At 38.8% G+C, this 24,239-nt stretch overlaps 1 protein-coding gene across 1 annotated transcript in view; it reads right to left on the reverse strand.

Moving 5' to 3' along the window:
• MOCOS (molybdenum cofactor sulfurase) overlaps positions 1-24,239 on the reverse strand; it is a 219,855-nt gene that overhangs the window by 178,977 nt on the left and 16,639 nt on the right. The window contains exons 2-3 of the mRNA XM_032181110.1: positions 13,263-13,352; positions 10,139-10,205 (exon numbers count right to left, since the gene is read on the reverse strand). Coding sequence (XP_032037001.1) covers positions 10,139-10,205; positions 13,263-13,352 — 157 coding nt within the window. The remainder of the gene's footprint in view (positions 1-10,138; positions 10,206-13,262; positions 13,353-24,239) is intronic.

The following is a 24,239-nucleotide window of genomic DNA, read 5'->3' on the forward strand; positions in this document are numbered from 1 at the left end:
ACACACAGAGCAAGAAAAGGGACTTCAGCAGTGGATTTCTCACTGATTAGAGAGAAATTTACCCTCACGCACTGCCCTCTGACTATGCATGCAGCCCAGAACGTGGTCTGTGAGACTGGTACATGTTAAACCTTTCTCCCACCCAAGAGAGAAAGGGGGAGACCTAAAGCGAAGCAACAGCATCCCACAGAATCAGAATCACAGAATTTCTAGGTTGGAAGAGACCTCAAGATCATCCTACCAAGACATCCATTCAAGGCAGCTAGGAAGTGCTACTGGGAAAAACAGTTTGCCCCAGGAAAACCTGGGGCAAAGCCTTCCAGCCTCCTCTGATCAACTATGTCAGCCATGGACAACAATACTGAAACAATCCTCTTGTAGCACGGGCAAAACACCAACAAAATGAAATAATTATTGTAAATGCACTTATGAGATTGCAGACAAAAATTAAGTGGTCGAAACCACCCATAAATACATTTTGCAAGGGTGAAAACAAATCCTATTTTATTAAAAACATTCTACATTATAGTATTAAACTGTGCATATGATAATAATGGAGTTCACCTTAAGCATTTTGGCACACATAAAAATCATATATATATACTCTTCAGCTCGTGGAAGGCCAGACAGACACTTCCCAATGAGCTTATACAGGGAACTTTGGAATGTGGAGCCTGTCAGTGTGGAACTGCAGGATTTCCAGCACTGCACAGCTAGCAGAGTAGCTTCTAGTCTAATAGAGTATTTTGGATTCAAGTTTTGACTTTCCACCTGAAGAAGGATCTGTGTGAAATGTAACAAACCTTCAGCTATTATAAATTTAAGGCACAATTGTAAGTATCTTCAGACAAGTTCTTCCTGTCAGGCAGATCTAATTTTCTTCCCCTTGCTAAGAACTTGCCATGGAAAGCGGGTGAATAGGAGTTTTGCAGCAGGTATGAAGTGTGAACGAATCAATCAGCAGAGAGCCAGCACTCTCAAACATATCTGAATGGGGCACCACACACGAGATTATGGGACCAGGGAGAAAAATCTGGTCTGTGAATTTTGACAGATTTTCTAAATATGCGATTCGTATCTCTAAAACCTCTTTTATTGCATGACAGGTATTGTGCAAAAAGCATAGTGAAAAACTAAACACCTTTAAAAAGGTAAAGACAGACAAATGAAAAGAGAATGGCTAAGAAAAGCCTGGGTGCTAAAAAGCTCTTTTGAACACTATTGACTCTGAACACTGTATTCATTACAAGCCCGTGGAGTCTTCATAAAATCCCAAACATGCACGTAGCACCCCTCTAAACAGTTTCACTATCCAAAAGCTTGCAATAAATTCTAAAGCATTAGCAACATGCTATTGAGCTGGCACTCAATAATACTAATGATGCAATTTTCTTCTGCCTTGACACATAGCTAATATACTAGTAAAATCCAGTAAATTAGACCTGGAATCACTAGAGGTTATTCACCTTAACAGAAAGGAGACAGTCTTGTTTAAACTCTTGCTTCATTTATCTTGCATATTCCCGTATCTTAATATGGTTCACGCTGCTTCTTAAAGGTACCCTTTATTTTCAAGGACATTATCTTCACTTACAACCTTCATATCAGAAACAAAGTTTAAAATAGGTGAGAAACTTAAATAGATGAAACAGGCAGACAAATAAAAGCAAGAATAAATACAGTTAGAAGGAACTCATTAATATTGCCAGTGCATATTACAAAGGTCTATGTGAATTTTAGGCACTCATCTCTGCATGTTTTCTGCCAATGTAAGCTAGCGCATTTAACTTCAAAGGACTAGATGCTCAAAGTGACCGCATTAATTGAATAATTTTCTCTCCTTCGAGTCAATCTGGTCTCCTGTGCAATACCTATCAGTACAAAATCTCACAGTCTTCTTTCATTTTTGGTCCATTCATATCAGTATCAACCAATTTATGGATCACATTATCACTTTCAACCTAGCATGAAATTTCAGAAGAAAAACAAACAGGAAATGTCAATTTCCAACAAATGTATTGAACTCTAGAAGAATCCCTACAAAGATGTGCTTCCTTTCATCCTGAAAATTCATTGTGCCTGCAGGTTTCCTCTATTCATTTGAAATACCTGGGCTATTTCCTTGTTTTTACGATAATTTTGTCTTCTAGCACCCAGAACATTTCATACCCATTTAAATAATTTGTTATTCCATCCCAGTTACCACACCTTTGGTTGCCGTACTGCAGGACTTATTTCAACGACTCCATTCAATTCTAGCTATGTGTTTCTGGAAGATGAAGGCAACGCAAAAGAAGCTCAGAGATGGGGTCAATGGGGCTGGGGCTAGGGATGAGGAACACACCTCGGAAGAAGGGTCTAGAAGAGCTGCACTTCAACCTACGAAAACAAGCAAATGGGTAAAAGCCTCGCTCTACATAAACACATGAGAAGGTATTAATGGAAGAAAAGACCACCACAAAAGGTAACAGAAACAAAAGATCACTGGCTTCTCCTGAGCCAGGGGAAGAAGGGATGTTTCCAGCTTTCCCATTTGGTACAATTCAATGGTAGATGAAAAGTACGCTGTAATTGCTGGAGATTAGACTCAAAACGCCTGATGGTCATGTACGTTTCTATACTATTGAACTGTACCAGATGGGATGTGCACTTGACCTGGTTTCCCTAAAGCCTGGCACCCTAAAAACCTTACTGGGCCCTCACGCTCTTGTTTCATACCTGCTTGTGCTAAGGAGGCCAGCTTGCAGATCATTACTCTTTGCCTGTCACTGTTCCCTTGTGCCTGTATCCTGCTTATCCTGTTTCTTCTGCTCAATTCAGCTGCTGTGATAGATGCACTGGCACTGCTTCCCCTCGTATTTAACACATTGCTCTGTTTGGAAGCTGAGCAGCTGCCCTGCCTTCTAAACAGAAAGGCTCCAATTTGCACCAGGGCAGCAATGCCCTCAGAAACAAGCTGTACATACCTACTGAAGGCAACTAGCTGGCATCCGCCTGTGCCCAAACGGGTTCTCGGTGCCGAGCAGAGGAAAAAAGGCAAGGCAACAATTGCTAACAGACAAAGGATATTAACTGAGAATTTCAGCAAGACAGCAGGTTGCAAAGGGCAGCAAAACAGAAAAAGCAGCATTAGGACTACAGCCTCTAGCATGGGTGCTGTAAATAACCTGCTCATTAGAGAAGGAGAGAGCTAAAGGCATGTGGTTGTCTGGCAAAGCAAATGTATTTCCTACGTCTGTAAGAGGACTGGATGAGCTACAGACAGCCTGGAACAATGCATAAAAGCTAATGGCATTATTAGAGATGAGAAGAAGGCTGCAGTTACATCTGATGTAACAGGGACAGAAGATAATTCTCAGTCTGTATAACAACTGAGAGAAGAAAAATGTAATGAAATCACCAAAACACTGCAGAGTCACCTGCCCCCAAAGCTACCACTACTTGCAAATCATATCTGCTGCTGGAGAAAAATGATAACATAATTTCCTGAATATATCACTAACTACATTCAGAACATCAGAAGTGTGCGAATTGTTCAGAAATATATACACATATATGAAAAATATAAATAATATACCATGAACTATCTAGACTCTGCAGGACAAAAAATATAATCCACACTGGTAACTATTGACTTGGGTGAACTTTATACTGAAACTATTTCAGTGGAGTTTAAAGTTACCTAAAAAGTCAAGACAGGATCATGATGTGCAACAAAAACTGTATCAAAAAGCTGAGGAAATAGAACAGTAAGTAGAGCCAGAATTCACAAGCTTTTGGATGGGGAAAAAAACTCACCATGCAAATGCTGATTGTTTTCTGAGGACTTGAGCCTGATGGTTGAACTGCAGCAGGTATAAGGACAAGGGCAAAAAGCACTGCCTCTCAACAGAAGTGATACCGGGAATTTCAGATTCATTGAGGCACAGATGCCACCAGGGGAACCCTTGGGAATGCCGTAGCATCTTTTCAACAGCTTAATTATATCAACAGATGAAGTATTTAGATTGCTTTACGAGTGAAATGAAAAAGATTCAAAACAGAGCTCAGTACTGGGTTTGCTAACTTCACAGAAAAATCTTTAGAGACTACATAAAAAGGTGTAGTAATAAATTACCTCTGTGCTTCTAAAAAGCATAGATGGATTAATCTTTCCCAGGGTGATGATGTTAAAGGTAACATAAGGTATAAGCAGCGTATGTTAAACTCTTCTGTTACACTGTCATCAGTTGTGCACTTCGTGGTAGCATATCATTGAATAAATTCCAGATGGAGGAGCAAAACAGAAAGCGTCCGCAATCTTCAAAAAAGTAGACATGAGAAAAAAATACCAGCCGAATTTTGGACAACATACATAACTCAAGTTGGCATTCAAGACTCCTCAACTTTACCTGAAGCAAATGGAGCACACCTTGAATGCTGTATAACTTATGAGGAGAAACAGAGTCTACTGAAGTCAAAACAAAATTCTCTAGCACGAGAAGTGCACACACAGGATGGAAGAAAATACTTTTGTTCTAAGCATCAGGTCTTCCAAAAGCTTTGTTTAAAATACAAACGATCATCTTGGCCGGTAACGAAGTTGTCAGATTCCTCAGGAGCTGGCAGAGAGGCATTACAACTGCTAGGGTTCACAACAGCTTGACAGGACTATTCTACTACTCACTATAAACAGCCAAGGCACCAGTGTTACCAGAAGAGTCACAGAAAGGTGTCTCACTATCCTGCTTCTCAGGATGCAATTACTGTATTTCTTCTACAAGTATTGTGCAGTCTAAGGAGGAAAAAGCCTCCACACAAACTCTGAAAAGAGACAAGAAGATAAAAAGAACGGAAAAATGGAATTTGCATTGAGGAAATTTCACTATTTTTAACAAGGCGCGTTATTCCAATCGCAGCATCTCGTTCAACAGCCCCGGTTCCCTCTAGCAGGCTCTCCAGCAGTCACAGAAGCCATCAGGTCCCTGCCAAACGAGCAGACTGAATACACAGCAAGGCTTTGCACGCTTACAGAACATGAATAAACATGGTGGCCTGAGTCCAAGTAAGCCTGTGCTTACACTCTGAATGCTGTTTAGAAAGCAATGGCACAGGAAGATCACTTCTAAACTCATTCTCCATCGCGTCTTCATCACAGCCACACTATAAAAGCAGATTCATGAGGGTTTTTTTCTGAGAAGGGGAGAAAACTAATAAAAGGTCACATCCATCCTTTTTCAAACATCTCTGCAAAACACCCACTATCCACCCATACAAATTAAACTCGGGATTACCCAGGGTTAGCTAACAAATTGTGTGTTCACACACTAGCAATCTTGACCTCCAGATTTTATTTCATTTTACTGAAGTACTTTTTTTCTTTCATTAAAGCATTCCAGATTTGGCACTCTTTGCAATAAGGATTACTCAAAGAACATCACCACGAATGCACAGATTTTATTTACTGCATTCTCTTCCTACAAACAACAGAGGTATAAAGCTGACTACCAGAAGAGTAATAGAGAATATTAACAAGTTCCTTTCTACAGCTTCAGCCGATCAAGTTAACAGATAATTTACAAAAATAGAGATGAAAAGTCCAGAAGTAAAGTTACAAAGTAAAGCAGACAGATTTCAGTGTTTATTTTAAACTCATCCCAAAAATAACAGTACCTGCTACCCTTTTACTATCTTGTATAGGATCCATTACTAAAAGTAATGGATCGACTCCTAGAAGATCCTGTTTATAAAATGAAGTCCTTGTCTTTATGTTTTTAATTTATGTTTACTATCTATTCCAATACCTTTTTTTCTTTTAGTCCTATGAAGAAAAAAATAGATTGCATGAAAGGATAGGTGTTGCCAAGCAGAAAAGAAGACAGCACCTCTGCTGAAGCCCATGATCAGCTGTCACTCAGTGCGTAACAGAGCACGGAGTCAGGTACTGGTCCTGCAGCCACTCAGTGCGGGCACGCTGGGATCATTTCATTGCACGACTATGTAAAATTGTTATATGAATCATCAGGAAAATGATCACCTCGCTTGGCTATTATCCCACTCTTCCACAAAAAGCTTTTCATTATTCATAATTATCTTCGAATGGCACATCCATTCGCCATACACGGAGTCATTCTTGTGAGCAGCCTTTCCTTCCGACCCTGCTGCCTGTGTTATTTCAGGCTTGCCCTGGCAGCTGAATTGCTAGACCAGGAAAAGCAGCCTTTGAACGTGGCCTTAGAAAACAGGCATGCAAAAGGGCTGAACCATCCTCGTTTTGAAACAAGGTTTTCAAGTGGATAGGTATCATTAAGGAGGACAGCATGCAGGGCTCAGATGTCACTCCTCTCTGCCTCTCCAGCTGGTGACCTTTAGGAAGGACAAATCAATACTAAGCAGATACTGTATCTACTATTTCTTACTGTGTACCAAAGGTCAAGCAATTTTCATGTATGTATCAGTTCCAACATTCCTGTTTTCAGACACAGAACTGATTAAACCTGGGAATAAAGAATTCTTATCTTGCATATAGAACTGTTTCAGAACATGCGATAATTAAAAAAAAAAAGAGACTTGGAACTTATTTCAGAGGCAAGTTATGACGCTCACAGAAGGATTGCAACGCTTTACTTCGCTATCGTGAAATGATCTCTAAAAATAAGCTGCAGATGAAATTATAAACAGCTTTTATAAGACTGCTTCCTTTGCAACATTCTGAACCACCTGTGTGTTTTACCACAGAAGCAATTTTTTTGAAAAATACTAAGCCCTTTACGTTCATTTCATGCATGCCTGTTGCACCTTTTTCATCCATATGTGCAGGCCACAGAGATTTTTCTCCTCTTACAGTTTCCTTAGATGGCATATTTTGAGAGAGGCCTTTATAGAAAGACATGTTTTGGTTCTATATTTAAACTTGATCCCATTTAGCTCAATGCCAAATCCTTTTAGCATCAGTGAGAAAATTCTGTAGTACACATATTGCCATAGCCTAGGAGATGCCTGGTGCTGAAACTTAGCTGAAATTTCTTGACATTTTTTTTTTTTTTTAACATTTGAATTCCCAAAGTATGCTCAAGTTTAACATTTCATAGCAACTGAGGTTCAAGGATGAACATCAAAACTCTACTAAATTCAACAACATTTTGTTCAAATGGAAAAGGTACCTTGCAGTATATTTTAAACACACCACAAATTTAACACTAAAATATCAGTCTGGCTCTGGTTGGAAGACACCACTGCAAATGTAAGACCTAGAAGAACAATGTTTTTAAAATATTCAGAAAGCTAGTATTTCAAAATGACTGCATATGGGAAAAAGGTTATTTAATACCCACTCTAATGAATTTCTGAGTTGTATTATCTCTGCAGCATCGTAAGGAGATATTGCCACTCACATCCCTCAGCTGTATGGAACGGAGCAATGGCACATCCAAATATCCGTAAGCAAAGTCATAAAAAGGGTCTATAATCTTTTCATGCGGACATTTAATACATTTAGAGAAGGTTTATTACAGTTCTTGCTTCCTCTTCTTGGCATCAATCATATTTAATACAAAGATACATACAATGTTAAAAATCACAGTTCACTTCAAATAAAGACAAGCAGTGTTTTACGAATAAAAGTTTTCTTTTTGTTCTTACTGTACTTGAGTTGCTCAAGAGGTAAACCATTTTCATTATTTAAATTTTGTAAATCATAGAAAACATCCACTGACTCTAATATTTAATCATTTATGCTATGTTCATGCAAACCTATGTTCTTAGAGTGGTTGCTGCCTGTCAAAAAATACCAAGGCAAAACCAAGTAACAGTTCTGCGTTGTGGAACAGTGTACATGGCCAGATTAGGGAAGTCTATTCTGACGTTGCTATCAGCAATATAGACAAATAACAAATCAGAAACTAAGATTTCTGTTTATTTTGAGGGTTTGTTATGTGGCTTGGACTAGATGATCTTTAAAGATCCCTTCCAACCCAAACCATTGATTCTATTATTCTGTTTTTAATTAATTGCACTGTGTCATCTGATCAGAAAATCAAATGAAAAGAATAATAATAATAAAATGGCATAGTACCTTGGGGTCAATCCCTGAAAAGAAATTATACGTCTGGCTGCAGCCATGCTCCACAGGCAGAATTATAAGCAAGCAAATCTTTTAAAGATTTCTGAAATTACCCACCAAACTATTGTTTCACCAAAGAAATCTAGTCTATGTGCTGTGATACAGGACAGAGCTGCCTGTCTCCCTGTCTTGTCATATTGCTTATTCTGATTAGCTGCAACAGCATGAAAGTATAGATTTTTAATATACTTTTATTGCCTTTTAGATAGCTGACTTACTGACAGAAGTTTTGGGGCATTTTATTCCCCAATTTTTACAACTATGTTTTTTTGATTATTATGCTTTTAACATTTTTATTGGGGAATAATGGCAGAATTTCTATAGGACTAGCTGAAAAATCCTATTATTGAATTTGTTCAATTCTGCATCCAAATGAACTGAAAATGTTCATTTGCATGCAGAGGGCTTTTTATCTATTTATTTATTTTCAGGAGAAAAAAATAAACAATGCAAACACTGCTATGTTTCCTGGAATTTCCCATGCTGTTCTTCTAAAAGTCTCATTTGTTTGTTTGTTTTGTTTTAGACAGGATCCAAAATAAAACAAACTGAAGATGTCATCTCTCAAAAAAAATCTGTATCTGTTACTCAGTGGAAGTCTATTTCCTTGCTCACTAACAGTGAAGAACATAGAGTACTATAGAAATTATTCCAGAAAAGAACACTTGCTACTGTACCTTCATAAGAAGAATGATTAAATGGCAACATTGAAATATCACTTGCAAGGAATTAAGATCAGAATTCTGACACTGCATGTGAGCACACAGGCATGCTCAGCAGACTGCAGGGCTGGAGGTATTGCTGTACGTGGTTCTAAGCATCTGCTTGTGAAAACAGCCATTCCTCATAGATTCTTTCATTTCACTTAGCCATACGTTAACAGGTTGTCATCCTGCCCAGCATAAGACAGGGCTGTGGAAAAGGCAAAAATAAATACTTTCTCCAGAATGTTCAGGGGGGGGAAAAAAAAAAAAAGGAGAAAAAAAAAAACACAACAAGAAAAAAGGAAACAGGTTATACCCAGCAACATCTTGCAGCTAGAAATCTTGTTTTTTCACACCCTTATAAAAGTGCAGTCAGAGAAAAGGCAGCAAAAAGATGTAAAGTAGATTTTCTTCATTATAACTCTGAACACTACACTGCTATAGTTCCACTACTGTTGATCTAAATTCTGTAATGTGTTTTGGCAAAAGGTTTGCTTTTAAAATGATAATAAAGAGGAATCTATGACATTTCCCACCCTGGGTAAAGAGTGCCATTAAAAGCAGGCCAATCAACTGTGGTAAAAGCTTGCATATTCTTCAGCAACGACATATTTTATAAAATATCAACAGGTATCTAAAAAAAAAACACACACTAAAACCAATAACTAAGTTCCTAAGCCATATACGCTTGGTGTAAACTAATGGGAAAAAGTGCCCTTTCAGCTCACTGAACTCTTGGGAGAAACACTCATTTAGCGACTCAGTTTCCTTTCTTGCCCTTACCTGGAAGTCCTGATGCTATGTTTACTTTTTATTTTTCTTTTTGCTCTTAAAAATTACATTAAACCAACTTTAAAAGGTATTTTATTACTCCAACAGAAGTATCTGCTGTAAAACAATGTACACATTCCCATAAGGTTTTTATAAATTCCTGCAAGCCATTATACCTTATTTAATGTCATCTGAATTTTTACTGTGTTCTTGCACTCAGTTCTACCTTACTAACTTACCATACCATCATAATAACACTGACTTTTGAAATTCAAAATTCTAAATATTTATTAAAACCATAGACTTATGTTACAGCACTAAGTTAACTACAGGAATTTAAGAATTGGGGCATCTGGGAGAAAAAGAACTCACTTCTCTCTGATTCTGTGCAATATTTGACTGCCCAAGTACCTCCTCCTTTAAAAGCAGAGTGTTTTCTTTAGATGTGACAGACAACCCTCCAAAAACGGCATCACATCTAAGTCATCAAAACAGCACAGACCTAATCAAAATGAAAAATATGAAGTGCATCATACAACATCTGAAAGAAAGATTATTCTACCTGTATCGGACATGCTCGATTGTGTCGTATGTCAGCTTGCTGCTGATATTCTGACTATGAGGGTTGCCTAGGAGACAACAGAGATATAGAAGTTAATCATTAATCACAGTTTTGGTATTAATTTTTTGCTTTTATCAAAGTATTACACCAAGCCAGCCTGAAAAGATGACAAAGAAAGATTTAATGTATACTTCACAGCAATGCCCCGAAGCTCCTCAGAATAGTTAGTCAAGAGGAAGGACATATAACAGAAGCAAGCGATTATGACAGACCTTGAAACTTCAGCTGTATCTGTTACTGGAACTTAGGCAGTTCCCTCTAAAAATACAACTGCATATGCACAAATGTTCCGCCACAGAAACACAGATAGAATGCTCATTAATAAATGTATCCATGCACTAATTAAGAAGCGATTTAGAAGACAGCAAACGGAAACAACAGACATTCATGACACCAGGATTATCCCTGTTTGTTGTTTTTTTTTGTGTCTGAAATTCAAGTAGCTCATGAAAACATAAATTTCACTGCAAAATTAGTAGCCATCTTAGCACAGCTCAGCACAGGCATGTGTTAACAATTAAGACAGTACCTAAGAAGTGCCTGAATTTATCTCCATGAGCAAAAGAGATTACAGCAATATCCACAGATGCACAACACTTTGCTACTTTCTTACTAGTAAATGCTTAAAGAACATGTCTAAACATTTTTGAAAGAGAACAAGAAAAAAAAACACACAACTATATTAATACAATTTTGCAGTAAGCTACAGTATTATCTACTCTCTTTCTTAAATTTCAAAATCATCCTCTTGAAAGTTATTGAGTGACGGTTTTAAAAAGAATAACAAATTTAGAGCTCAGACCAAAGATCTAATACTTAAGACTGTACATGTCTGATGTTGCATTTCTCTAATTTCCAATTCAAATATTCTCAATTTAGAAGTGAGAATCTCTTTTACTTACATTCCTTTCCCTCATTTACACATGCAACAGCTAAACTGCAGTTCTTCAAATGTGTGGATTATCATCCAGAAAATAATAAAAAAAAAGCTGCGAGCCAAACTCCCCCTTCATTCGCACCTGTGTCTGAGAAATGAACTCTTTTTATACAACAGTTATTGCCCTCAGAGTAGCAGGTATAAATGAATAAAGAGCCTTGACCATACAAGGGATCTCATTATCATTTTAGACAAAAGCAGCATAAAACTTACAATTTGTTCTTGCATAGTGTTACAGGTACCGTGCAAATCTACTCCAAAGTGGCAGCACTGCTATTTCCATTCATGACCACTCAATTGATTCACAACTTTATTTTTTTTATCTGCCACAGATGGTACTTCTAATTAAAAGGGTTGAGCCCAACGTTGTTTGAAATAACTAAGATCAGGGTGCATACATTTCACTTTACAACAGCCATAGTGACAGAACATTAATTTTAATATCACTGACATGCATTTGAATAGGAGACTTTGAATGTAATCTAATCGATGTATCTTGTTATAACAGCAAAAAACCTTACCCTTATCAAGAACAACATTTATTTTTGTAGCGGAACTTAAATCCACGCTCTGGATCCTGGCCTTGTCAGCAGTCAGGAAATGAGAGAGGAAAATGATACGATACATACGAAGGTGTATGACAGGAAGACTAGCCAGAACTCCCCAGTGGCTTATCACTCAGGTGATAAGCACAAGTGTGCTGGTGCTTTAGCGAACACAGTTTTCTTTTGAAGCCGTGGTATCTAGCTCCCAAGTGAGGAATCACTTTGCTCTATGGATCAGGGAGCACGAGGAAGACACAAAACTAGCAAAAAGGAGACATAGCCCACAAATATTAGCACACAGTAAGAAATTGTGATAACTTCAGTGGGACCACAAACAGCATATGCAGGTAATACTCTACAGTATTTTTTTTCTGGATGAGCATGAATCATTCTTCTAATATAAAACATATCTCACAATAACAGTACTTCCTCAACGCAGGATGCTGCTGCCTTTATATAAAAGCACAAGCAGTGTGTGCTTCTCAGGGAGATGCAACCTGGTCTAGCAGGAGGTGTCCCTGCCCATAGCAGTGGGGTTGGAACTAGATGATCTTTAAGGTCCCTTCCAACCCAAGCCATTCTGGGATTCTGTGATAATAATGTCCTAGATGGAAAAGCTCTTTCTCCAGCATCTTCTGCCAACCTCTGGCAATATGTAGGCTAGCTCCCCTCACAAAACACAAAAAGGGCAGTGGCTAGTTTTCAGTGACAGCCTTATGATTAGGCCCCTTTGCCCAGCAATGGAAGAGGGCAAAATTCACAAGGCCAAGGAAGAAAACAAACACGAGAGTGAAAGCACCTCTGCAGCTCCTTGCAATGACTCTCCTAGAAGGCGCAAGGGTCTGGATTCTGGTCCATGCATAAGAAATTGTTCTTGTATTTTGAGATGAAAAAAATGACAGAACCAACCAAAGTGCTCAAGCTACTTTGTATTTACTTATCCCCTAACTCCTGGGCAGAGTAAACCCTCCCTTTGATTTTTCCTTTTCACCACCACTTTGAATCTTGATTCCTTCCACATGACCGACAGATGTGTCTCTCCCGGTGGTTTTCTCCTGGGAGGGCAAATCAGGTTTGAACATCTCAAACAGGAGAAGAAACTGAACCATTATGTCCCACTCTGTAGAGGTGCTCAGAGCTTGCTCTCTGCTATTTTACATAGGCTCTGAGATCACTGAAGCTAAAACTTTCATGAATCTAGTTCTAAGTGACTTTCCAAGCTTATCAAGGGTGTACAATGGGCAAAACAACCAAGAACACAGACTAGGTATACTAGGCATCATCATGCTAACTGAAGGCACTGCCTCCTGATCAGAGCTAGCAGGGTTCATCAGCACAATGGCAGGCAGAGGAGTTTGTATCTGTCTGCACCCCTCCACACAGACGTGCCCTTGGCCACTAAAAACAATGCCGGAGATGAAACAAAGAGATTGGGACTCCTCTGCAAAGTCACTGGTCCTCCAACAACACTGCAGCAGTGTTAAAAAACACGGAAGACCTCTTCCAACAACAAAACAGTACTGGTTTTGATCTATTTATACCGAATCTTGGGAAAAATAATGGAGCACTGCTTCGTACTTACCATAAACGTTGTTTCTGAGGTCCTCAGTAAAAGCTTTAAGTAGACTATCTGGGAAAAGTGTTGCACCTGCATGGTCAAGGTAAGTTATCCCTAAAATAAAAATAAAATGATTAGATCCAATTTTTTGCAACATTTAATTCCAATTTCTCATAGTATACCATACAAATGTCCACAGTGAAGCATACCATACAAAAAGTTGATTGCCCTAGAGTTCCTAGGGTATGACATTTCCCTGTCTGGCTTAGAGGCCTGCATGGATATTGAAAAAAATAATGTCAAAAACATTCTAATAATCAAGCAATGTTCACAGTGAGGCATTTTCCACTCACCGGCAGAGAAAACAACAAAAAAAAAGGACACTAAAGAAGCCCAACAACTTGATTGCATCTTTTTAATTTTTAACTAAAAGCAGAATATTTTAAGAGGTCCTTTTTCCATGATTAGACATTACACACTTTGAAGAGAAACATGTTTTTGTTCTGTCTGTACGAGACTGCACAAACTAATGTTTGAACCACAGCACCTTGTCACTCCTAGGCACTACATATTATCAAAACTATTACTACATTAATACTAATTACTATTATTAATAGCAACAACAATAGCGTTGCCTCCTCATTGACATGAAACAATTATCTCAAGAACTGACAAGGCAAAAATCATGCTTGAAGCCCAAACACGGGACTAGTTTAAGTTTAAACGCATTTAAATATTCTTGCTACTTTGCTTCACTTAACATTCAATTCATTTTTAAAGTCTCCTTTTATATTATTAAGCTATTGCAAAACTTTTAAATAAAAGCTTATTGGAAATGAAGGTTTTTTCATGTTTGGCCATTTTAGATTTCTTAATCTTTAGCAATTATTCTTCAATTTCTCCTGTGTGTCGCATGCCCTTTATTAGTTTTTTTCATTTCACTTACCTGAAGTATTTCAAGCTATTTCAAATTTTAATAATGATGAATATGATTAAGATTAGAATTTAATAAGTATTTTAAAGGCCTTCCCTCTCCACAGGGATTTAAAACTGAGTTAAGCTTAAACAAGAAGCCTTGACACTTGGAAATATATATAATTATATATTATGTTGCTGTAGCAGTGATTCAGTGGGTAAGGATGTGAGACTGCTAATGATAATACCAATCTGGACACCCATCCCTTTTCCTATTTTCTGAAAGCGAAAAGTTCTTCCCTGCTTTATGATTCCCCCATTTATACTGTCCGGTATAAAGCAGATTTTTTAATGTGCTGAAGTTAATCGAGGAAAAGTGTTTTGAGGTGCTGTGAGGGAAGGAGGGTGGAAAAAAACTTGGACTGATTTATTAGTTATACAGACTTTCTGACTTTTTAATTTTTTTTTTTTTTTTTTTTTTTTTAAATCCTAGAAAGTTTCTCTCAAGCAGCATGAAGAAGTACATACAACCATCCAGTTCAAAATGAAGATTTAGAAGTCCTGTGGTGAAACCTGGCTGTTCCACAGTCAGTCTACATGTCAAATGCCAGCAGGAAAACTTCACTTCAAGGAAGTGCCTACACAATCATGCCAAGCCATCCTTACTATAGCAGAAATACCCTTATGTCTACACTCAACAGTTTTTATGAATATGCTATGTACACTATAGAAAAGAATCAGTGATACAGAAAATTGGCAGAGAAGATATTTTCATGCCATTTCTAATAAAAAAGACATTCATTGTAAAAATTCCTCTGATAATTTCTGGCACGAAAATTTCCTTTCTGCCCACTTAAAAATGATTCACAGTTTCATTCAGGAGCCATGGCAATCACTTGGCATTCCCCAGCCCCAGAGATGGAGGTGCTTCAGACTGAGAGAAGCACGTGGTGCCACTTCAGGGGATGGGCCAGGGATGCCCAGAGGGCATCTGGTGGCCCAGGAGGACCAGCATCGCCTTTGCTGTGACAGGGGATCAGCTTTACCTTCACCAGGCCATGCAATTGCCATGACGGGGCCACCTGTGAGGCTCATTATTCACCTGACACCAGAACATGCTTGGGAGCAAACTTTTCTGGCTCTGACGTGGAGTTGAAGCGATTGCAAGTATATGCAATTTGGTTTATTAATTTTTATGGGCCACACAAGCTCATCCACACAAAGCTTATCTGGACCTAGATGCCTCCGTACAGTTTTTGGATCCTTTCAGTCAGAAGGAGCTTGACAGTATCAAAGAGGTAACTTAGCTATATGGCATGCAAAAAAAAAGTACCCTGCTAAGGCTGATCACATCAAACCCACCCCTTTGGAAGGAGCAACAACGCTTTCCAGGCAGACCAGCGGGAGACAATGTGAGCAAAAAGTCCCCCTACATGATTTTTCAAATTTGATTTTCATGTAGCTAATTAAGAAGGACAATACCCTGATTTTATTAAATGTAAATACTTTTGAAATTGCTCACTTGTTTTTAAAATCCCACCCCTGGGTACATCATTCTGAAATCATGGGAGGAGATTTGATTGAGGAAGGAAAAACTACTAATTCTTAAACTTTTATTTTATCTTTGAGGATGTTGTTTAATTGAAAACAGAGAACAGCATTTAATACTCTTTCTAAACTGCCTGAAAAAAAAAAAAGAAAAAGGTGCTCCCATAATTTGAGACTGCACTGAAACAAATATCTTTATTGCTATTGCATTTTTATGCTGTAGTTTTTTCCTTCTTGTCTTATTTCAATAAAACTGTGGTTTTAGAGGAAAGAAAACAAGAGTTGTGGCACATGCATAACACCTGCAAACAAAATAACATTAATAATTTTCATTGTGTTTTTTTCCCCTAGTTTAATAACATTTGCTATTTTAACTTTATTGAACGCACATTAACGAAAGAGATTTGTCAGTACATACAGAGTAATCTAGCTCCCTCTGTTTCACTGTGGTATTTGGTATATAGCCTGTCAGCACCATGAAATTACGCTGTTTATGGCAAGTAACAAGAGAAAGAAAACATAATGTGATCAACCAAAAGAAAATTAAAATATAATACCTATTAGGACCTGTTTTCTTTACTTGGGGAAAATGTAAAATTAACTTTGAGTTTAATTTACATATTATTATGTTTGGAATGTGCAAATGACTTCATTGATCGAATAACGCACCAACTATTTGATAAAACCACATTTCAGAAGGAGTTTTTTTTATAGGACTATTGAAAACCACTTAATGTACCAGCATTAGTTATGTAAAGTTATTCAGCAAGAGTATCCATTCATAAGCTATAATATTCACATGCGAATATTGCAAATTATTTCTACATATTTCTCAAACGTGGACCAGTCCTTCCTGCTCAAGAAAAAACAGCACAACAACAACAAAACAACAAAACCACAAAATAAACAGATCCCTTTTTTCCTTTTGTTTTAGAATTCATGTCTTGATAAAAACATCCACCAGCTCTGCATACCAGACTTAACTCTTTGCAAAACTTCAGGCATGAACATGCACATGCTGCCTCAGAAATGCTGGGGGTCCATTCAGTTTAACTGAATACTCCTATCTTGTATGCAAAAAAATATTAATGTTTTGTAACATTTTAAAATTAAGAGTTTAACATCAAATGAGAACACTGGACTAAACATATGGTCCGGTCCGACCACCAGCAAAGAAACTAAAGCAAAAGGAAAGTGCAATGATTAATCTTTCAGAGCCAAAATACTTGCCACCAAAAACTTGGCTCCACCTGGCTTTGAAGAACCTAAAAGGTGTCATTTGAGAGCAGAACTAGCCAGTTACCTCCTTATTAAATCTTCTAGGAGTTATGCAGTGGAGCATAAGACTACAGCCCTGCAGGTGCTGCAGAGGGGAAGGTGAGTAGTGGCCTGCAGGGAGATCAGGCCTTCTCCTCTCTGCCCCACCACCAGACCAGGCCTGGTCATCCAGCTGACAGCTGGCTAAATGATGACTCTTTCGGTGTCCTGAACATTAATTATGCTCTTTTATCCCCTGACGTTCTTCTTGATGCTACACATTTCTGAGCCGTGACAGAACATCACTTGCAAAAATAACCAGTTGACCAACTTGCCCTGTTTTCCACCTCCTCACCTTTTCACAATGCTGTCATAGAATCAGAGAATCACTAAGGTTGGAAAAGACCTCCAAGATCATCTGGTCCAACCATCACCCTACTACCAATGTCATCCACTAAACCCTGTCCCTAAGCACAAGGTCCAACCTTTCCTTGAACACCCCCAGGGACGGTGACTCCACCACCTCCCTGGGCAACCCATCCCAATGCCTGACTGCTCTTTCTGAGAAGAAATGTCTCCTCATTTCCAACCTGAACCTTCCCTGGTGCAACTTGAGGCCATTCCCTCTAGTCCTATCACTAGTTATCTGTGAGAAGAGGCTGATCCCCAGCTCCCCACACCTTCCTTTCAGGTAGCTGTAGAGAGCAATACGGTTTCCCTTTAGCCTACTCTTCTCCAGACTAAACAACCCCAGCTCCCTCAGCTGCTCCTCACAGGACTTGTGTCCCAGACCCTTTACCAGCTTTGCAGCCCTTCTCTGGACATGTTCCAGGCCCTCTCTGTCCTTGTAGTGAGGGGCCCAAAGCTGAACACATTACTACTGCAGTCTCCACAACTAACATGGCCATGCAGTGGCTTTCCAGGTACTTCCCAGGACCTTGTCAGTGCAAGTTCCCCGTGCCCCAGCCCATTACAGCCTGCCAGTCTCGCTGCCAGAAGTTTCCTAACGAAGAATGAAATGTGTATTTACAAGGCAGGAACTGTGCGGAATCATGAAGTTCGACTGGCGGATATAATTACAATTCAGTGGGATTATATACACAAAATTACTTGGAAATAGATACAGCCAGTGCCCTGGGGAGACAGTATATACCTTAAGTACAGCGACATTAAGAACAAACAGTATGAAATCGATTATATGAAAACAAGCTGAAGGCAAAATAAAGCTTTATCTGTCAAAAGATGAATATGAGAGACTTTCATACACCAACGCACAAAAAAATAAATAAAATAAAATGAGAAAACTGGAATAACCAAGAACTAAGAAGTGACAAAATAGCGAGGAGAGAGCTCTACAGGGGTTGTAGGCGAGTGGGCCATCCTCTGGATCCAGTAAGGTGCTAGGAGATAATTGAGTATCACATCAGCTACCTAAGGTTATTGCCACCATCTAAGCCAGGTGCCCTTTAGACGCTGTTCCCTCTTTCCAATGACTGCATAAGAACTTGCCCTCCCTACCAGAGTTGCTCCTAAGTTAAATGCCAAAAGCAGCTTTAACTAGGTTGTGCACCTAACCTTGACAAAATCACTTGAAATCTCATGATGACACAGTGAATGGCATGCCCACATACTGTATAAAAATCCTAGCTCTGCAAAAAAAAAACACATCAATGAAGTACATTAAAAAGTAAAGGAAAGAAAATCCTACTTACATGGCTTGAGATTGGCTTCTGCTAGACATTTTCTGTTCTGAGCATTCAGTGAATATTGTAAACTATTTGGTATCCATGCCTTCAGTTCCTATTTGGCATCAATTTAGACAAAAGCTATCAAAACCAGATTACGTTTTCTGAATAACAACATCCCTCTCACCTAAACTCTGCTGCTCTGCTCAACAAGGCAGTGTTTTGTTTCCCTTGCTTAGGGCCAGGAGCTCTTCCTAAGACCACAAAAGCCTGGTGCTTGGCAGACAAAAGCATTGATACGAAAGCCTGAACAGTTACCATAAGGTTCGAGGTGACCCTGCACCTCAGCACCAGTACACCAGCAACCTGCATGAAGGAGTTTGTGCTTCATAGGCTGCTAACTGACTTGTGTGCAAAAGCAGTGCATAGCTGATGCATTTTGGGGGTTGACTTGATGGACTGATCACAAAACATGCAATTATGTTTATACATAGTAAATTCCATTAGTTTTCTCCGCTTTCTGTTGGCTTGCATTATTTCTTCTCATTGCACTATTAGCTTCAGCAAAGCATTCAGAGTATTAAATCAGTTTGCAGTCAATATCACATACCATCTTTGCTGTACTCCTCACCAACGGCCACAGAGACCCCCAGAAAAGCTCTTCAGGTGGCCAAAGGCCTGAAAATTGTGAACTGATTACTGAAATGTAAGCACTGGCTGTACTCCACATACACAAGTAGTTTATAGTACCCCTATGTGCAGTGTAGCCTGCTGGTACTGAGGTCCATGTGAGTGCAAGGATTTCACATTTAAGAAGTCATATCCAACCCTACAAAATGCATCTTTCACAGCTGCAGAAAAAAAAAATTACGTGCCACCAAATTTCATCATTTACCAGCTCCTGTGCTAAATGAGACCACAGTAAATGGATCAATGAGCACCCACCTTCATCCATGGGGCTCACCTGTAATACACAGCTTCATCCAATGTTCACTTTCTGCCCACGAGGGCCGACTAAATATCGATTGCAGCCAGTGCTGTTATTTCTGCAGGTACCTTTAACAGGTTGCGTTTCAGATTCTGGTTGAAGCCTTACTCATGGGTATGAATCAAGAGGTACCTCAGCTACATGCGAATAACATACTGCAGCCCACCATCACATCATCTTTGGATGAAATATAAATCACAAGTGATTCATATTTATGCAAGTCTTCAAACGACTGCAGCTTACCCAAACCGAAATTCATTTTCACACCTCCCTAGTGAAGGTACGACCGACCATCTTTCAGTCTTTCTTCCCCCTCTGTCTCTGATGCAATAGATCAAATGATAGAAGAGTTGAAAGAGAACATGGTTCCTGTTCTTTTACTACTGGAAAATGCTTTTGTTGGTAGTGCTGGAATTTTCACAGAAACATTCCCTTTTGCATTGGAAAGAGGCAGTATGAATTTTAACTGGAGATGAAAACATGCTAGTGGAAAGCAGTGTTTAAGGAATCTTAATCAGTTATAATAATGGTCATTAGTTAAACGTTCTTGTTTCAATCTCCTGCACTACTTTTTCTTCCCATTATTCCCATAAAACAGTCACAAGGCGTGCAACAACATGTCAGGATAATGTTTGAAACTGACTTTTCTAGTCAGTTCTGTTTCTTGCTCTGTGACCTATACTAATAGGATTCGTACAAAATCTAGGACAAATTAGTGACTCTAAATATTCCCAGTAAAATACAACAAATGAGATGTTCACTGATACATCAAAGGCTTTTAAAATGGTTTTATTGGTTTCCAAGAAACATTAGAAGATAAACTAAGTTCAAAATAACAGGGAAAAAAAATAGTTACCCTTTACATCTCCTTTTTCCTTAAAATTTTCCTTCCTGAATTTTCCTTAAAAATCATTTCCTTACACAGAAATACTCAGATCACTATGAGGTGCTGGGAGCTAGAGGCTTGGGTTGAACAATCAACCATGGCAAATTATTAAACACCCATATAAGAACTGGTAAGTGTAACAAAAAGTGAATGACACACAGCAAAAATCAGCTTATTGGTGATCATGACTCTTCAGGCCCTGCAGGACTTCCAGCAGCCATCTATTCTTGGTGACAAGAAGACTTTCAACGTGTTCTTTAGCAAACGCAACAGTACTTCCCTCTGCTGGCTTTTTCCAGCAAAGATGAGAGGCTGCTGCCGCTGCAAGCCACTAATGAAGTTATCCTGCAGTGGAAGTTCTTCAAACGAGGCTCTCCACAATTACAGCCACTGATGGAAACAGCAAACAGTCTGTTGCCAGGAGCAGATAGTGAAGATCAATTTCAGGGATATAAGCATAAGAGGCACATGCATTACCCTTAAGCACAAATTAGGACTATCCTTCAGAGAAAAAAAAGTGTAAAACTAAATAGCCAAGTCACCAAGAGGAACTTCATGTAAATTCAAAGCCTATGAAATGAAGTAAGTGAGGACCATCGACCAGAACCCTCTTCTCATAACATGGGAGATCTGAAAAGGTCCTTCTCCTGGCTCCCAGTGGATAGTCCTTTGCTACAACAGGTAACTGCACACATCAACCAAGCTAATTCCTTCTGAAAAACAGGTAGGTTATTAGTCTACCTTCCTAAAATCAGACCGGCACATCAGAATCTCATCCTCCTAGTAGGAAACTGCATCTGAAGTCCTAAACTGTTTTTTCACAGCCAGTGTATTTTCGTAACTCCCACATCAACTTCCTTTTGGTTTAATACCTATTATTACTCAGTCTGCTTCATCGGGTATTTCTCCCTTTACAAGCCAGTAGCACCTCTCCACCTGACCTGGCTACAAAAGCCAGCTTCCTTTACTTCTAATGCACTACACATCTGACCACTCGCTCCAGCAGTCCTAGTGGCAGCTCTTCCAGCCAGAAGCCCCTTCTTCAGGGGCACTAGGGTATGGAGAGTATGAGGTGGGGGACTACAGCACACATCCCAGAAAAAGATCTCAAAATTTCAGAAAGTCAGAGGTATCTTCCCCTAACATCACTGGAAAAACCTCTCCTCTGACTAGTACACCTGATGTCTCTTAGCTTAGGCTCCTAATTGTATTTCAGTTTGCCTTCTATAGTGGAAAAACATCAAGTACAGAAGTTTCAGTGTTGCTTCTGAGTAGCTAGTTAAGATTAATACAATGCATAGTGGGAATTTCATTTGAATAGGACACAGAAATAGTGGTGTTTTATTAGGGAAATACATAGCAACTATGAGAAAATACGTATAAGCTTTTCTATTGCATGCATGGGGTTAAACTAAACATTTTTCCATCATAAAATCTTTTGGCACTTATTTCCCAGAGGGCAAGTCAGTTTTACTTTCACTTTATAATAATTTGATCCAAGCTGCTATCTCAAGTAAAACTTCTTTGCTTATTCAACTACACACAGACCAATCTAAATGATAAGATTACGCTCAATTACTTTACCGAAGTTCATAGGCTGCATTAGATAGACTTCAATAATACAGCTCATTAAATACATTTTTTCTTATATTACTTTTTTTTTTTTTCCTGAAAAGAAAAATATTTTGGAATTTTTTTTTTCGCCTGGCAAATTTTCTAATACCTTCAAAAATGATGTAATGCTTCAGTACAAAAAGCACCACCTAACTGGAAGATACCATTTTTCCCATGAAAAAAATTACGATCTAACAGACATAAATAGTTTCTGTCAATAACTTAATAGGAATGCAATTATACATTGGCATAAATGCTAATACATTCTGATATTTGGCCTAAATTAGTTTCTACAGCTTATTTTCCGTTAATTAGGTGCGCTCCCAAGCATAGATTCAAAGTCTTCAACAATCACTTCCAGGAATGTGCTAAGAATGAAAAAGTACATTCATCAAAAACCAACGTGTTAGTAAAACACAGTTTTTAATAATACTGAAATAGTATGACAATGGTACAGACTTAACTGGTTCTGAGAAAAGTCATGAAACAACAGCTTCGTAATGACTAGCCCTGCACACAGCAATATGGAAGAGAAAACCTGCTTAACACAGATCTTAACACAGGACTGCTTTTACTAAGAACAGCATGCAGCTTCTATATACCCCTATATCTTTTTTTATTTTATTTTATTTTATTTTTTTTTAAACTTCAGTGAAGTCCAGCATATTACAGTTAACTCAAAGAAAACTAAAACTCACTGCTGACACAAGCACATACTTCTGGTCCTCTTTTTAAGTGATTTTTCATGTGATGCACAGCGTTGGGAGTTTTGGTCCTTTCTTTCAATCTAACTTTGGACAACACAAATGCTCTGCTGGTTGCTGCCATACAGCTTTTCAGGAGTCTGAGGCTTTTCCAGCAGCATTATATTTCACAGGATACCGACATGATCACGTCTTGCACTGCCAGTGTCCTGAAGAGCAAAAGGTAGGAGTAAAAATAAGCTCTCTCAGAAGCAAGGGCAAGAATGGCCTGAATATACTGCCATTTTTTTCCTCAAACCTGATGCTTGCAATTTGATGGTGGTATCAGATTCGTTAGTGTTCTCTGCAGTCCTCTGGCTGCAATGGGACATAAAAACCTTTTCCAAAGGCCAGTGACTGAAAAGGAATCCAAGTGAAGTCTGTTTGAGTTTCCAATTGTATTACAATGAACAACCAAAGCAGAACTTTGTCTTCAGATCACAGAGGTCTTACGTCTATGCAACAGAAGAGATTCCTTTTAAACGTGAGAATATGCAACAGGGCCCAGTTTGGAGCCTCTGAATTATTTACGAGGCTCTGCAGGACCCTGTATGAGTTAAACCATTAACAAATACGCTATAATCAGCACTTCCTAAACATACCACACTGATTACCTTCTTGGTTGCGGGCCAAGTTAAAGAGCTGGGCTGTGATCTGCACAGGAGCTTAAACGACCTTTGAAGCAAGAGAGAGCTTGCTTTCTTGAGTAACACGTGCCGGGCTGCTTATATTGCTGCCTCCCTTTACAGCACCTACAGGACTTCTGCAGTCTCTGGGGTACGCATGCACTCTCTAGGTGTCTAGGTATCAATCCAGGAAGTTCAATCTTTTTAATAATACATCAACAAAAGGAGTAGGATATGCACAACATGGGGCTACAGTGTCAAATGACAGAAATCAGCACACAGCAGTCAGTTACATCGCACAAAAAATTGCTCTAGAAGGTTATTGGAGATGCCAAGTGACTGGGTGTCTCCTCCAAATATATATATATATATATATATACACACACACATTTATTTCCAAATACTCACAAGTACGTGCATAACATATTGAGAAGAGAACACGAGTATTTGTACATAAGTAATACCTTATGAGGGTAATTACTGTTCTCATGTTCCTTCTTGCAGCAGAACATGAGGAAAAGCACAGGTGACTCCGGAGACCATCTTCCCTTACAGCTCTTTTCCACTTCGTCTTCTCCACTGTTCCTCTAACTGTACCTTCTGATATTTTTGGCCAAGTACTAACCTAGAAGTTACTACACATGCTTTCCGTCTCACATGTAAATTAAGAGAAACCATGCTGAAACCCATATAGCAACCCCAGTTACTTTCCCTCATTAACCTAAATATCATAATTGTT

Source organism: Aythya fuligula, chromosome 2 (assembly GCF_009819795.1).
Source record: "Aythya fuligula isolate bAytFul2 chromosome 2, bAytFul2.pri, whole genome shotgun sequence".
Lineage (NCBI taxonomy): Eukaryota > Metazoa > Chordata > Aves > Anseriformes > Anatidae > Aythya > Aythya fuligula.